The sequence below is a fragment of the Microcaecilia unicolor genome, chromosome 3, assembly GCF_901765095.1.
Source record: "Microcaecilia unicolor chromosome 3, aMicUni1.1, whole genome shotgun sequence".
Lineage (NCBI taxonomy): Eukaryota > Metazoa > Chordata > Amphibia > Gymnophiona > Siphonopidae > Microcaecilia > Microcaecilia unicolor.
In genome coordinates this window covers 372,099,146-372,116,513 of record NC_044033.1, presented here as the reverse complement: position 1 = coordinate 372,116,513, position 17,368 = coordinate 372,099,146, and the positions used below count along the sequence as shown (strand labels likewise).

The 17,368-nt window shown below is 44.9% G+C and overlaps 1 protein-coding gene across 2 annotated transcripts in view; it reads left to right on the top strand.

The window, feature by feature from the left end:
• LOC115465133 (low density lipoprotein receptor adapter protein 1-B-like) overlaps positions 1–17,368 on the top strand; it is a 92,748-nt gene that overhangs the window by 39,649 nt on the left and 35,731 nt on the right. For both annotated transcript variants that reach the window (XM_030195534.1, XM_030195535.1), the window contains exons 3-6: positions 748–860; positions 9,883–9,997; positions 10,535–10,607; positions 10,779–10,862. In XM_030195534.1, the coding sequence (XP_030051394.1) occupies positions 748–860; positions 9,883–9,997; positions 10,535–10,607; positions 10,779–10,862 (385 nt within the window). The remainder of the gene's footprint in view (positions 1–747; positions 861–9,882; positions 9,998–10,534; positions 10,608–10,778; positions 10,863–17,368) is intronic.

Sequence of the window (17,368 nt, the reverse complement as noted above, 5' to 3'; positions counted from 1 at the left end):
TGTCCCATAAAAGGTAAAAAATGGAATCTAAAAGAAAAGGGATTTTGCACAAAAACTGTTAAACTCTTTGATCTGGTAATCTTCTAGCCCCATTGTCTATGCTTAACAGAGGAATAGAGTCAAATTACTGTTCATTTCTGTCTGCATTCAGTGGGAACAGTGATTTCCCCAGTCCTCTCTGTTTCTTTACTTAGCTGAAAGGGCAGTCCATAAAAGTTACTGCTGAGATTTTAATGTTGCTGCCTTGGAACCTCAGGAGTTAACCCCTTCAGTTCTGATGGCCACAGACTTTAGAACATACACTGCTACCTGCTGTGGTTTAGCATTTATGTATTTAAAAAAAACCAACAGATTTTTCACAAGAAAGGACAAAACTTTCAGAAAACAAATGTCTTTACATGCAAGAAGCCTGTTTTGCTACTGCAGGTAACATGAAAGTCAATCCTCTACTAAGACAAGGACCAAAGCAAGTAATAAGTAGATAAGTATTGCTGTACTGGGACAGACTGAAGGTCCATCAAGCCCAGCATCCTGTTTCCAACAGTGGCCAATCCAGGTCACGAGTATCTGGCAAGATCCGAAAATAGTACAATACATTTTATGCTGCTTATTCTACGCTTATTCACCTCTACTTGATTTTATCCTTTTTATCAATTGTTGAATTTGATATTTTATGGGAAGCACTTGCTTCATTTCAGTTTGTGGCAAAGACTTTTGTTATCTTTTACACAACCTGTCTTTCTTCAGGCCCGAGCCGAAGCCAAGAAATTCCAGAAGGTTACACTGACAGTCTCCCCAAGGGGTATCTTACTCCAGGACTCTGAAACCAACAAGATGATTGAAAATGTTTCCATATACAGGTATGCAGTAGTGGATGGAGAATGGGTGAGGCACAGGTCCCTCAAGTTCAGAGTGCACAAGCTTTGCAGGAAAAGCTTGAGGGCCTGAGCTAATCTAGTGGTTATTTAAGTAATATCCATCAATGATTCCAATGTAATAAATCTCTTTGCATATGGACGTTTAAAACAACTTCAGCAGAGCTCTGTTAACGTAAAGCAGAAGACATTGATCCTTCTGAATTCCTAGGAGAATATCATGGTAATAATGTGACTTTGACCGGACTCTCTTTGGCAACATTGTTATTCTCTTTTTTTGCATTCTGGTAATGGAGATAAGGTTTTGGATGGAAAACTTACAGCTTTTCCTGATACTTCTCATGAAAGTCATAAACGTTGGAAGCAGTTTTTATTACTTTGGTCGGGTGTTTTACAATTGGAAGCTTCCTTCTTTCTGAAATTTCCTTACGCATTTCTCTGTACAGGGCTCAGGGCAGCGGCACCAATTTGCAAAGATGTCTACTGCTGATCCTGGAAACCTTTGTCTTGGCAGGATGCAGCAGAGAGCAGGGTCCGGGATCAGCAGCAGATGGCCTATGCAACTCGCTACCACTGCCCTGAACCCTCTATGGAGAAATGCATGTTTTAAGGTATTTTTTTTGAGGGGGGGGCAGTAAGTGCTTATATAACTATCCTGGTGTGTGCGTCCATTAAAGTGCTGGGAAAATCTGGTGCCTGCTTTTTATGTGATGTATGTCTAGGTGTTCTGGGGCAGAGAATGTTGGAGTAGAGGCAGATTGGCGCTCATGCACATAAATGCACAAAGTGACTCCGGCCTCAGGACAGCTGTAATGTAACTTTCAGCAGCTGCTTTCAGGGAGGCAGTTTTATAAAGGCACGTAGGGACCTATACACACCTGTGTATGTTGTACATTCCCTTTGTGGACATTTTTTTTTTTAAATTTACCCTACTGGAGGTGACTGCATTGTACTGCTTTCTCCTCCAAATAGCTGTAGTGAAGCATCTGAAGAGGATGTGAATCCAGACTAGCTGCTAGTTTGATTATAAGGCTTGTGCTTTTCCTGGATTCAGGTTTGATTTAATAGCAACTGGAGAGAAATGCCCTGGTTTCTGGACTTTTGGTAACATGAAAAAGATCCCTTGCTAGGTGTGACAGATGATGTTAGTATATGCATGCATGCTTCAGGAGGCAAGTGAAAGCTTTGTTCTTCTCCTAAGCCTTTAATGGCAGAAGCAACGAACTTGCTAGTCACAGACAAAAGGATTAACACCAGGGCCAGCGCAACATGGTAGCATGGCAGGGGGGCACCGACCTTTGAAAGGTGCCAAAGCTGCAACAAGCCAAGCATCACCTTACCTGTTGTGCTGGCCCATGCTTATTTCCCTTCCTGTTGCCACTGCTGGTGCTGGTACCTCTACTCAACCTCCCAGCCCATCAGAGGCAGCAGCAATCAAAACACTTCGTGCACGCCCATGTGCTCTTGTCTCCTGAAGGTCCTCTCTGAACCCGCCCCCTCTGATAGAAACTCCCTGCTGTCGGGGTGGGACCAAGGAGGGCCTTCAGGATATGAGAGCACAGAAGTACAAAGTGTTTTTTTTTATTATCAAATTACAATTACAAGTATACCACTTGGTTCAGAAAATTGGAAAGAAAAAAAAACTTCAATAATCGAAGCATCACACAATATACAAGAAAATTATCAATCCTTCTTAGACCACAACAAATTGGGGGTAGTAACAGAAAAGACAAGGAGGTCAAAAAACATACAAAATAGAAAAGGCCATTAACATGAACTCCCCATGCTATAGTTTTTACAAATTTGCTTACGAAGTTCCGTGAGTGATTTTCTTAACATCTAAAAAGGCTTTTAACTACTCAGGTTGAAAAAATGTGTATTTTACCACTATATATTTTACTATATATTCATATTCACAAGGATAGGCCAAAAGAAAGGAAGTACCCAAAGATAATATTTCCTGACGAAACAGCAGAAAGTCCTTCCTACAATCCTGAGTCTGTTTTGGAACATCTGGAAAAATCCAAGCTTTCTATCCACAAAAGAGCATCTGAGAATTACGAAAGAATAACCTCTTAACAGCATTAAGATCTTGTTCAAACACAAATGAGGCAATCAGTGTAGAACATTCAGAATTTTCATCCAAGGAGGTCTCTAATAAAGCTGATATATTTAAATTCTCTAATTGTCCTTCTTGTTGCATAGGTCCACCAGATCCACCTATAGATTTTGAGGAAATGTAATAAATTCTGTGCAAAGGGGGAATAGAATCGGAGGAATATTTAAGAACTTCCACCAAATATTTTCTAAAGCAATCATAAGTTGAAATTCCAGTAGCCTTAGGAAAATTCAAACAACGTAAATTCTATCTTCGATTGAAAATTTCAATCTGCTCAATCTTCCTATGAAGTAACATCTTATCTTTGACCAAACTGGAAGAGATTTCCTAGAGTAATTTTACTTCTACCTTGATTGCTGAAATCAGCTCAGAAAAGTCTCGTATCAGTCAAAGTCTTAGAGTGGTCATCAGTTTTACTCATGAGAGCAATTTCCTTTGATGATTTCTCCGCAGAAACATCCATTTTCTGAAGAACTATTCAGATGTTCTCCAGTGATGGCATTGCAGCTTCAGCCAGTAGCTGTGAAACTAGCTGATTCTTGATATTACCCTTCTCCACATCCGCTCCAAATGCTAACTCGCCCTCAGCAAGGGGCTGCCCACTAGCACTTCCGCAGAGGTCACCAACATCAGTGCTGTCAGTTCTGTGGGTTGCAGCGGTCGAGCAAGTTCCGGAGGCGATGGAGAAACAAGAGAAGAGGGTTCTCCTTCACCCTCAACTACAGCCGGGCCCCGCTCTCTGGTTCTCAAAACAGGTAGTCACTGCATAGCGCGAGATTGATTGCTAAATGGGAGAAGAAGTTTGGCTGCCAAGGGAACATCCAGAACAACTCCCTTTCTCTTTGAATGCGACATTTCTTCAGGAAACCAATTCAAGCAATAGGTAAAACACTTGCAGTGCAGGTTCACGTCACCATCTTGCCAACTCCCCAGTACAAAGTGCTTTGATTGCTGCTGCCAGTGGGCCTTGTCTCCTCTCTTAACATCTTTAGCCGCTTTTTCTTCATTTTTATTATTTTCTGTTTAGGGAGGTGGTGGAGAAAAAATTGTGGCGGAATTCAAAAAGGCATGGGATGAACACAGAGGATCTCTAATTAGAAAATGAATGGTATAAAAAACCCAAAACTTAAAGGGTTGCATATGTGTTTGCATGTCAAGTGGTGCTTAGATGGAAACTCTGGCTGTATCAACTAAGGATTTCCACTTGCCGAAAATGACTAAATCAGGTTACGTACAAGCTATGCTGCTCTTACTGAATATGAATCGAGCAGCACACAGCAGGAAGGAAAAAGACCTCAAAGAGCTCCTAGATACACAAGATCTACCGGAGCTAACCAGATCCCTAAGATGTTCCCTTCATCATCGTCCAAAAAACCTTCAATTTCTGGTCAACTTCCTGCTGCTCTTATGTATATCCCCATTTATTTTTTTATATTTTTCATTTATTTTATTTTTTCTGCGTGTGCATGATACGCTTAGTACAAGTACAGACACTTATCTTAGAAGTCGGTACTATCTTCCATCAATCGCACTGCATGCCGTGCTGTCTTCACCCTCTTGCCCCAAGCCGACGGTGGCCAGCATTTTGCGCTGCTGCTTCAGGGTCTTGGTGACAGGGTTACTATTGGGACAGCCACAGCTCAACTCCACAGTGCTCCCCTCGACACCCCACACCCCACCTGTTTTGGTTTTAGTATATCAACTGAGTCCAGTGCTGGGCTGGCTTGTACGGTCTAAGTCCCGCATATAGCAAAATAGTTGTAGGATGGGCTGGAGAAAACCGACGGAAGCTCCAGTAATTTGGAACGTGAGGACAGTGCCAGGCAGAGTTTTATGGTCTGTGTCCCGCAAATGACAAGATGGATTCAGATAGGCTGGAGTGGACTTTAATGGCAACTCCAGTAGTTGAAACGTAAGGATATAGGTGGGTGGACTTCTACAGTCTATGTCCCAGAGTCACCAAAGAAAGACCATGATCAAGTATATAATAAAAACCACTCAGAGAAAAATTGCATTGGCTACCAATCAAAGAATGTATCACTTTCAAAATCTGCACGACTGTTCATAAAATTATTTATGGCGAGGCACCGGGATACATGACAGACCTCATTGACCTGCCTACCAGAAACACCACAAAATCTGCACGATCATACCTAAACCTCCACTACCCAAGCAGCAAAGGACTCAAATACAAATCCACCTATGCATCCAGCTTTTCCTACCTAAGCGCACAACTACGGAACGCATTGCCAAAAGCAGTAAAAACTACTTTCGACCACCTAAATTTTTGGAAAGCAGTAAAGACAGACCTGTTAAGAAGATCATACCCCACCGACCCAACATAAAAATACCTGGACACTTGCGACACAATGTAACCAAAGACTGTAACGGACGTTACCTGACTCTTCTTCCCCCTTTCCCTCTCTAAGTTCCCCCCAATTGTACCTACCATACATGTACCTCATTCTACCACAATATCACTTTGTATTCATTCATACCATGTATTTGTTCAGACCAGAATCAGCTAACGCCGTTAACGGTTATATGTAAGCTACATTGAGCCTGGAAAAAGGTGGGAAAATGTGGGATACAAAAGTTACAAATAATAAATAATAATTGTTGATTTAATGAATATGACTGTTGGGCAGGCTGGATGGACCATTCAGGTCTTTATCTGCCATCACATACTATGTTATGCAGAACGTCAGCTACGTGAGGAAGGGGACACAGACTAATCTAAGTGACTTCAACTTTTTGATGTAATCCGTCTTCTGTTCTGAATCAAACCTCCTTGGGTGGAGTACAAAAATAAGGTGACAAAAGATTGGACAGGGAGATGGATCTTAGAAGCAGCAATGCTCTGTAATTGGCAGCTTGGATATAGTCTTTGACAGATGGACAGAAAGATCTGGGCAAAGTGGATGAACCAGTTTTTATTCTGCCATCATCCAATGCTTAGATATTATCAAACTAGTAGAAAAGGCCCGTTTCTGTTTTAAAGGAAACGGGCGCTAGCAAGGTTTTATATGAATGGTTTTTTTTGTAACCTAACAGTTGTTATAAAAGTGTTATAATCCGAAGGAATATCTGTGTGTCCTTGTTTTTTTTATCTTTTTTCTTTCCCTAAATTTGTAATTCTGCCAACATGTTTGTCTTTGTGCTTGTGCATGAACTCATGTGTTGTGGTGCTGTTTTTTTTTTTTTTTTTGCATGTTCAAATTGTTGGATGCATTCCTGTGTGTGTAACTTCATTCTTGAAATGAGCACCATTAAGTTTTTGCTGGTAGTGTGTGTGTGTTTTTCCATTGTTTACCTGTGTGAATTCGCCCCTACTTACCCTCCCCTCCCCTCCTTCCGCAGTGAGACACAGAGAGTGCAAGACTGGTTGTGTGTGAGAGAGAGCATGTGTGTATGTGTGTCTGACACAGAGATAGTGTGTCACAAGAGTATGTGTGTGTGTCTCTCTCCATATCCTCCTCCTTGCAGCATGCCCTTGCAGGAGCACAGGGGTAGGCACTGTCTCAGAGTGTATGTGTGTGTGTGTGACAGAGACATAGAGTGTGTGTGTTTTTGTGTGTGTGTTTTCTAGTGTGTGTGTGACAGTGACAGAGAGTGAAAGACTGTCTGTGTGAGAGAGAGAGAGAGCGAGTGTCTGTGTGTTTGGTGCAGTTTTTCCTCCCCCCTCCTGCCGTTTTTTAGCTGCACTTAATACCCTGTAGAAGGGCTGGTTCCCTTTGAAGTATTGTTTTTCCATTGTAGACCTGTGAATTTGGCCCTATTTCCCCTCCCCTCCCCTCCCCTCCTTCTTTTCGTCGTCTGTACATAGCACACTTACTCAGAGTAGTTTCGTTTTCATTTCTGTGTTGCCTGTCAGTTGCCTCTGTCAGTAGGAGTTCTCTGTTTTATTACTGTTGTTTCTGCAGGGAGTTCTGTGAGCTCGTTAGTGTCGGGACGCCCGCTGGCTCGCAATCTTTGTGGTTTTGTGAGGGTGGGCGGCACTTTAGTGACAGTGCTTCGGGAGGCCAGCAGTGTTGTTGGGTCGGCCGGTGGCTTGCAGGCTACGTGTTTTTGTTAGGGCGGGCGGCACTTTCTGTACAGGGCTTCTGTAGTCCGGCAGTGTTGTCAGCTGAGCTGTCAGTTTCGAGAGTGCGGTTCGCGATGTTGGCAGTGTTCCCAGCTGATCAGTTTTGTACTGTCGATTACTGAGCGCGGCACGTTTGGGCGGGCTGCAGGCACTGTGGAGCCTTTGCGCGTGGCAGCCAGTCTCGAGCCTCTTTTTTTTTGTTTGCTTATTCGCGCGTGGGCCATGGCACTTGTTCTTTTTAGCAGCCGTTGACGTCAGGTTATCTACACAGCCTACCGGTCCACCTTTCAATGGGGCACGGTCCCAGGCGCGGGGGGGGGGGGGGGGGGGGCGGGAGGGGGGGGGACAGCTGATTCCGAGGCAGTAGGAGGAGTAGGGAAACACGCTGCAGCGTGTTTCCCTTACTCCTCCCCTTGCCTTGGAATCAGCTGTGTTGACGTCAGTGACGTCCATGCGTGTCTGCCTCACAGACCACTTGCAGCCAGGGAGCCACGGTCCCAAGCATAGAACATTGGAGGTGAGAATTATTATATAGGATACTGTATATAAGCACATCAAATCTTTTTTAAACACTTAAATGTTCCATACTTTCTGGGTGAAAGTCTGTCTGAATGCATTAATAATAGCATTGATGCTGAGCATTTGTTTATTCATTGAAATTTACTGCCTTTTTGAAGAAATTTACCTAAAGCTGTGTTTAGCAAGTATATCCTAGACATCAGGCAAAATGCAACAATAAAATATTCCTATAACAGCTCATATTACAGCATACTGACCTTACTCTTACATGAGGAGTACTGGCTCCAGATAACACACTGGCACTCCTTTAAGATCTTAACCATTGTGCATAAGGTACACTATTCAGGTTCTCCCTCCTACCCTTTTCACCTTCTAATCCTCTACATGCCATCCAGAACTCTTCACTCCAACCAAATGCTACTACTACTACTTAACATTTCTAGAGCGCTACTAGGGTTACGCAGCGCTGTACAAAATAAACAAAAAGGATGGTCCCTGCTCAAAGGAGCTTACAATCTAAAGAACGATGGGGCAGTCTAGATGCTCTTGATAATCACATCGTGTCATCATATTTTCATTACAGCTGGACCTGCCTCTCTTTATGGAATGCCCTTCCATCATATCTTTGCCTTGAACAATCTATAGAAGAGTTTAAATCTGGTCTAAAGACATTCCTATTCAAAGACGCCTTTCCCCATCTAATACTGTTTAGATTCCTCCAATAATAACCCACCCCCTGAAATTCACAGTTACTGGCATTGCTCTCCTCCACATTCCAACCCCACAATGACCGGATCTCTCTCTCTCTCTTTTTTTTTTTAATCTTTTTTCACGGCTCTGGCACTGGGCTGGTGTGAGGCCTTGAGCATGCCCTGGTGTTTATTAGAAATAACACGGTACCTACTGAAACCTTAACCTGGGACACACGACATAGATGCACTACAGTATTCTGTAGCTCTCCATATCTTGTTAAGTTGTAGTTCTTTTCCTTCTTTTTTTTCTTTTTCCTTTCCCTCTCTCTCTCTCAATTTTTTTTTAATTGTAAACTGCTCTGAAAGTCCCTCTCAAAGGTGCTATATCAAGCACTACTGAAAATTGATATGAAGTTGGAGACATGCTACTTACAATGCCAGTACAGAACACATTAAAACATTTTAATAGATAGCAAAGGGGGCAAGCGGAACTGGGACATACAGATCAGTGATTCCCAAACTGTGGGTCACATCATCAGTGGATAGGGTCACAGAAACAGGGTTTCTCCTCCTCCCTCTGAACTTAAATTGTGACCTTTTCTCAGTAGTGGCAGTCAGCACCCGGGGGGGGGGGGGGGGGCTCTGGGTGAACGAGTTTACAGACCCCTGCTCTCTCCTCCTGTTTGCTTCCTGATAGACTGTAAAGCCATGTAAAATACTGGGATCTTTAAGTACACACTGACACACACAGCCCTGTGCTGACTGCTGCTACGATTACCATCACTGCTGCCTTTATCCTTGGGATATGTGGGGGGAGGAGGAGGAGAGAGATGGGCAGGGGAGTGAAGATCTGCTATTTTATTTTCATCATCATCCAAGGTCACTTGACTTTTTAAATGTTAAAATGGGGTTATACTGGTTAAAAATTTGGGATGCACTGGATTTAGACAGATAATACAGAGTAAGGGGAGTTGAGATAGATAGTAACTAACTTGTGGAACTGCATATGCAGTCAGACACTAGAAAGGTGGCTCCTCAGCAGTATGGCATGTTCCTTAATTTTAGGGTGACCATTTAGCTCCAAGTCAGGGGCAACAGGCTGAGCCGGCCCTGATTTTGTCCTGCTGCATACAGGGGGTGTAGTCCAGATTGCATGCAGTTGGGTAAACATAGCACTGACTTGGTTTGTTTCCCCCATACCCCGACATGAAATGGTAGGGTTACATTACGTACACAGTACAGCAGCAGTGTTCTGTAGCATCAGTATTTGTGGGTGACAGCTTTTCAGATGATTGGATACCTACAGGAATTGAACTCATGACCTTCAGGTTTAAAGATGAAATGCCAGAATACCTGTGACCAACCTTCCCTTTTGTGAGACATCTTTTTTGTTGCAAAATTATTTTAATCTGACAACGGTCATCTGTTGGCATTGTGTAAAATGTCCATGTGTGTGATAACCAATTACTCATTTCTGTCTGTTAAGTGGCAGGCATGGTGTCTTCTGTTTAAAAACAAAGAAGCCCTCCTCCCAAACAATCCTGTCCTCCCCAAATAAAAAAAGAACATCTTCTTTCTTCTTTTCTTATCCAGAATCTCATACTGTACAACGGATAAAGTTCAGAACAAAGTGTTTGCATATGTGGCACAGAATCAGTCCAATGAAACTCTGGAGTGTCATGCCTTCCTCTCTCCAAAGAAGAAAATTGTAAGTCACTGTTCAGTATAAACACAGTTCCCTTCTCCCCACATTCTTTACCAGGAATGCAAACCCAGGGTAACGAGACAACATTACCCACTTGTTGTCTTAGGATGATGAAGAGAAATGAGAGTCTGATTGCTACACAGCTGAATAGATCTACAGAGACGATTCTTCTAAAATCTGGAGATGCAGACAGTTGAGGCTAAGCTGTAAGGCCTTCAGAATTCTAGCTCACAAAATGGAGAATCTGATTCACAAGGGAAATTACCATAATTTTCATAAGCACTTGTCCCAGTCAGAGGAAGGAAAGTCCATGTTAAGAGGTTGATGCAGTTTTCTGAAAAGCAGTAGGTGGCAGCATAACACAAATGGTTTCACAAGGAGCTGCAGTGGGATTTAATACATTTTTCTGCATTATGTGGAGAATGGTAGCAACCTGTACAGTATATTTTTGAGAGAAGAAGACAGATCATCAAAGTCATTATCCTCTTGTGTTGAGCAGTCCCTATATTATCCAGCTGTCCTCTTTCTCATTCTTTGCAGGCACAGGCTGTGGCTCTGACGGTTGCTCAGGCCTTCAGGATCGCTTTGGATTTGTGGGAAGCAGCAAGAGAAGGTATGTTTGAGGCCACTAATCATGGAGCACAGGAGTGATGACCCTTAGAAGGATTTCTAAAATGCAGGAAGGCTATCTTAAGAGCAGTGGGATTTTTTTTTGGGGGGGGGGGGGGTTGGGGAGGGGGCTCAGAGACTGACCTTGGTTGGTTGACAATTTCTGTCTCCTCAGGTAAGGAGTCAACGTGTCCAAGCAGCTGCTGTGTCTCACAGCCACAATCTTGCTGTGGAGCAAGTCCTTGTGTTTCAGAATCGGGTAAGGACCTTCATAAACACAGCTGTAATGTAAACCCCCTAGTGGTGGAGCAGGTAAATACAATAAGTAAAGAAATAAATATATAGGAACTAGTAAAAAAGGCCCGTTTCTGGAACGAATGAAACGGGCGCTAGCAAGGTTTTCCTGGGAGTGTGTATGTTTGAGAGAGAGAGCCAGAGTGAATGTGCGGGTGTGTGACAGAGTGAGACTGTCTGTGTGACAGTGTGTGTGTGAGAATGAGAGTGTGTGACAGGGCCCCCTCCCCTGTTCCTAATGCCCCTCACCCCGTTCCCTCCCCTCCTTTTCCTCCTCCTTCCCACACTGTGTTCGTTAAGGCTTTCAAAAGTCTATGTACCCCCGTGGCCCTAACGCCCAGTATCCGGATACCCCACCGCTTTCCTCCTCACCCCTCCCCCAAGATGTAATACTTTCACGTCCTTCATTTTTTAAAAAAAGTGTCCTATCTACCCTGTGTATAAATGCCGGGCATTCAGATTATGTTCCTCGTAAATTTTCATTTCTTTCATTCATTCAGAATTTGCCCCCCCCCCCCCCCCCCCCCCCCATAACACTTTTGGTTCCTTCAGTCTTTTAAAACTCTCCTATGTACCCTGTGTGCTAATGGCCAGCATTGAGATTGTTTTCCTGTCCCAAATTTGCATGTCTTTCAGTCATTCACAACTCCCCCCCCTTCTCCAGTTTAACACTTTCGTTTCCTTCAGTCTTTTAAAACTCTCCTATCTACCCTGTGTCCTAATGGCCAGCATTCAGATTGTTTTCCTTTCCCAAATGTTCATGTCTTTCAGAACTCCCCCCCTCCCCCCATTTAACACTTTCGGTTCCTTCAGTCTTTTAAAACTCTCCTATCAACCCTGTGTCCTAATGGCCAGCACTCAGATTGTTTTGCTTTGCCAAATTGTCTGTCACTGATGTCACTGAGGTCAGTGCGTGCCTGCCTAGCAGACCACTTCCGGCAGGCACGGTCCCAAGCACATCCTGTTGGAGGTGAGAATTATTATATATATAGGATGTCACAGTTTCAACTAGGGTTCCCAAATAAACTCCACGCAACCAAGGAATTTGACAAGAAAAAAATATTAAATATTTTATTAAATGGTAAAGTAAATAGAAACACTTGGTTATGTTCCTTAAAGTTGGTACCAATTGTTAAAGTTTGATAGTATTAAATAAAACTAGTGCAAGGTGTTGCGATAAGTTACAAAGGCAATAAAGATGTTCAAAACTATAATTACAGTTACCAAGACCCCAACCCCACTTCTGCAATAGCACAAAACATCCCAAACATGTACACAACCCCCAATTAGTGTACTCAGATCTGAGATATATATATATATATATATATATATATATTTTTTTTTTTTTTTTTTTTCAATTTGTGTGCACACAGACTGAGCAGGGTTATGCAACTGTACGAGTGGTCTCTAAGCATGACTGTTGTCCGCAAGATCTTCTGAACATGGGGAACCCCCTCGGTGAATCTCTTTGCCACTCAAATCAATTACAAAGTCCCTCAGTTCTTTTCCAGGCTTCAGTCCCACGGCAGACTAGCGTCGGATGCCTTCCTTCTCCATTGGGAGACAGGTCTGCTGTATGCGTATCCTCCCATACTTCTTGTGGGGAAAACTTTGCTGAAACTCAAACTTAAGTCCGAGGAACCATGATTCTGATCATTCCATATTTGCCTTGGTAGATCGGGTTCCCTCTACTTCTGGAGTATCCTCCAAAGAACCATGGAGATTGGAGTGTTTTCCAACCCTCATAACTCAGAACGAGGGATGTCTTCTACATCCCAAACTTCTTCAGTCTCTGGTTCTTATAGCCTGGATGTTGAGAGCGTAGAATTTGCTTCCTTGTGTCTTTTGAAGAGTGTCTCTTGGGTCTTGTTGGCTTCCAAGAAAGAATCCACTAAAAGGTATTATTCTTTCAAATGGAGGAGGTTTGCCGTCTGGTGTGAGAGCAAAGCCATAGATCCCCTTGCTTGCCCTACACAGTCTCTGCTTGAATACCTTCTATACTTACCTGAATCTGGTCTTAAGACCAACTCTGTAAGGGTACACCTCTGTGTGATCAGTGCTGATCATTATCGTATAGAAGGTAAGCCCATCTCTGGACAGCCTCTAGTTTGATTTATGAGAGGTTTACTTTTGTCAAAGCCCCCGGTCAAACCTCCACCTGTGTCATGGGACCTCAATATTGTTCTCACCCAGCTGCTCCTTTGGAGCCATTGGATACTTGCCATCTGAAGTACTTGACTTGGAAGGTCATTTTCTTGGTGGCTGTTACTTCAGCTTGTAGAGTTAGTAAGCTTCAGGCCTTAATAGTGGATGCACCTTATACGAAGTTCCATCACAAAAGAGTAGTCCTCTGCATGCACCCTAAGTTCCTGCCAAAGGTGGTGTCGGATTTCCATCTGAATTAGTTGATTGTCTTGCCAACATTCTTTCTCTGAACTCATGCCCATCCTGGCGAGAGCACCTTGCACATCTTGGAGTGCAAGAGAGCATTGGCCTATTACATGGATCAGACCAGACCTCACAGACAGTCTGCCCAGCTTTTTATTTCTTTTGATCCCAACAGGATGGGGGTCGCCATCTGGAAATGCACCATCTCTAATTGGCTGGCAGATTGCATTTCCTTCACTTATAATCCAGGCTGGGCTGACCCTAGAGGGTCATGTCATGGCTGCGTCGGTAGCCCACTTGCTGTCAGCCTCTGTGACAAAACATTGGGTTTCTGAGCCTGAAAACTGTATTAATTATTTCATGAAGTGTATTTCTCCTAATTAACCAGGCAGATGGCACTTGTTTTAAGTTTTAAAGCTATTGCAGAAAAAGACTGCCTTGCCATGCCTTTCCATAAGCTGACACTGAAGAGGGAATCTGCAGTACCATTGGGCAGCTATTTTCAAAATTGATGCCCTAGGCTCTGATTGGCCCTGGATTTCAAAACTACCCTGAATGTACTGGATTTTCTCCAGTTTCAGCCAGGGAGCAGAGAGAGAAAGATCTCATGCCCTGTGAGCAGTTATACTTTATAACCCGTGAGCAGCTAAATTTCCTGACTTCCCCAAGTACTATCCAGGTAGTAAACACATGTTTAGATAGTTTTATAATTGCTTGCTGATTTCACCTTTTTCTGTTCACTGTTCTGTGACCATAAACATTATTAGTTTATTGACTCTGCTGTCCTGGACTGACTTAGAATCCTAATTTTTTGGGGGGGTCTGTGGGTGCTTTTCTGGGATCCATGTGAAACAGGTGGGGAATCAGGAGACGAAAGGCAAATTTTGGTTCCAAACAAGGCAACTTTATTGCTAGCAAGTGAACAGCACCGAGTAGTCTCGGGACACTGTGTGTCATAAATCATCTGACACTTACATTTATACTCCCCTACTGGGCCTGCGCATTTGGCCCCTTACACGTCACAACCGACATGCGCAGTAAACATTTGTAGTTCTTACAGTACAAAATTGTAGTCCCAGTACGTACACACGTCATAACACTGAAATGATACTGGCAAGAAAAACGAAACTTAGCAGCTTATTCTTCACACACACAATGCTCCTTTCTAGCACAGGAGATAAGGTTCGTTCGGCTCAGGAATGCAGGGCGGGGTGTCAGCACCCACCAAGGTCGTCTATTCAGATGGCGCTGCTACATGCAAGCTGGTCTTGTATAGGCCTTGCAAACTACTGTTACAAGCTATATGTCTAATAGCCCTGCATTCTATCTTTACATTAGTAAACAGCAAACTTCTTTCGTTAGTAAACAGTAAAACTGGATAAGGCACAAATGTCCAGTGCAGTGATAAGGTGTGGCTAAACAGCCAAAAGCAGAGGTAGAGTGCATAAGTATAAGTCCATCAGTAGGCACAAAAACATGAGGTTGTCCTGTTGCTCAGTAGTATTCATAGTATTCGAGCAGTATCCGGCGTTCCACTCCTTCATTCCCCCCTTTTGATACTTGAACATCCATTCTGGTGGAGAGTATCACCTCCATCCTCCATGAACCCTGAAAAGGAAAGAAAGGACAAGGATAGTTAGCGAGGGAGGCAACAAGCAAGCCCTAAGCCCTTGCGCAGCCGGTGGTTGCTTCGCCGGGGTTGAGACGGAAGGCCCCTAGTGGAATCCCCCCCCCTTTGTAGCCGGTCTTATGCTGGCACAAGGGTACTGGCTCATTAAGTGACTCAGGAGGTGAAAAGTGCCCATCAGCCACAAGGTGCTTCATCGTCAGCTTCATCAGACTGGGGAATGGGGGAGTACATCTGGAGAGCCATAAGTTGGGCAGCAGCACGGCGATCAGCGATGCTTTCCATGGTGGAGCGGAAGCACCTGAAAACCAAGGGGAGAGACAAAGGTATTAATAAGCAGGACAACAAGAACAGGCCACCCATGACGAGGAGGCCATGCAGGCTCCCGGAGGTTGGTAGCCAGTTGGTTAGGGAGGAAGTCCAATCCCACGCACTGTTCCAGGTCTGGACGGGGACGTGGGCTAATTTGACCATCCGGTCAGTTATTTCTCTGATGACATGGCTCTGGTCATCAATCTGTAAGCAGCAATTACTGAGGTTAAACTTGCCACACACCCCGCCCTCCTGGGCTAAGAGGTAGTCAAGAGCCAAGCGATTTTGGTAAACTGCGGTAATGAGCTTAGTGTTCTGTCGAGCTAGGATATTGAGGGCAAGGGCCGAATCGTTGGTAAGGATTTCGAGTACGGCCTGTAGGCGAATAATGCGATTTAGCATGTAGATAGGGGTACGGTACCCGTATGTACCATCTTCAGCCCATGTGGCCGGTCCATAGTAATGAATGATGCGTTCAGGCGGCCACTCGTTGTCTTTCCAGTCTCCAATTTGGACTTTGGGCTTGATGTTTGGGAAAGACCGTTTACGTCTGGCAGGGTTATCAGGCCCCTTGTCCACGTATAGGGGGATACCCAAAGTTTCGCCGACTCGCAGGGGCAGAAGGAAAAAACTAGGTCGGACAGTGCCCAAGAGACAGGTACCGTACCAGCGGGCCGGGAGCTGTTCATAGGCCCTGCGTCCGCAGATATAGTAGTAGCCCGCCGGGGCTACCCACTTGAGGGAGGCGTTTCCTCCGTACGTCCATGTCGTGTTCAAGGTGGGTTCTGTCCAGATAGGCTCCGGGGCGGGCAGGTTGTCTGTTTGCCACCAGGTCGTCCGGCTTCCATTATACTGAAGAACCCCCGTGCAAGCGGAATCTCCCACTGGTACAGAGTAACGCTTCGATGGCGCTCGACTAGCGCAGAGGGTACCTATGATATTTGTTCTCAGGGCCCATTCGTACGGCTTCGGCCGCTGGGGAAAGGTAATGTTGGTGGTGTTGAGTGCATCCCATGTTTGCTGTCGGATCTCTCTCGCTTCCCAGGGCCATTGTTCACCCATGTCGGTGCCTCCACAGACGAAACAGTTGGCAATTCCCAGGGAGAGGGCAATGTTTTCAGCCAAGTTGAGGAACATATTCCGGGCTTCTGGGGAAATGGGGAATTTAGTCTCGGTCTGTTCAGCACGAGCGATTTCATCGAATACGTCTTGGTAGCCGACGACAGTAGTCTGGTAGTGCGTAGGAGGCTTCGTTTCGAGACTCTGATATATGGTAATATATGTCAACGGATCCATTCCTCCGCCGTCAATGCCGAGGCCCCACGTCCCTCTCCATGGCATGTCGTGTCCTCGAATGGGCCAGTCTAGGGACACATAGTTACCAGAACCTCGACGAAACTCGTCCAGGCCGGTGCATCCGGCATATCCTCCTCCCGTATAAGCACATACTCGGTCCCAGCCCGAGGCTCGAGTGTCGCCGGCGCATGGGAGCCAAACCCACGGGGAGCAGCATCTCATGTCTGGACTGAAGGGGCAGACATACTTGTGGTCGTTAACATATGCCTTACGCCAACTCTGGCTGCCACACTTGCGAGACCAAGGGTGTTTGTCCATGGCGGCACAGACGTCGAAGGTTAGGGTTGCTACAGTTTGGATGCCACCGACAAGGATGCGAGTGGAATTTATGTAATACAGAATGCCATCTCCCTCGACTCCCGGAGGCCCGGCCACATACGCAGGGAGTCCTACGCTGAGGGTGACATTGTAGTATCTCGGCTTGGTAGGGCTATGGCAGATAGTGAGATTTCCTTGGAGGCATCTGTGGAACTGTTGGAGGCCATTCGGAGTGATGAGGGCACAAGTCGGGAGAAGCCGGCAATCGCCTTCCGGGGGCTGCGTCTGGTGAATGAGGGTGGTGACTAGGTGATATCCTCCCTCTATACGATGGCGCACGAGGCGCAAACATTCAGTGCAATTCAGGCTCAGGGTGGCAGGATAGCTCGGGACTGCACACAGGAGAAGGAAGATGGTCAGCATTATATATGTGGTGGGAGGTATCTGAGCTTTTGCAGCAAGAAGATAATGAGGCCCACGATGAAGGCTGCGATAAACAGAGAGCCAAAAACGCAGTGGGTCCAGAAGCT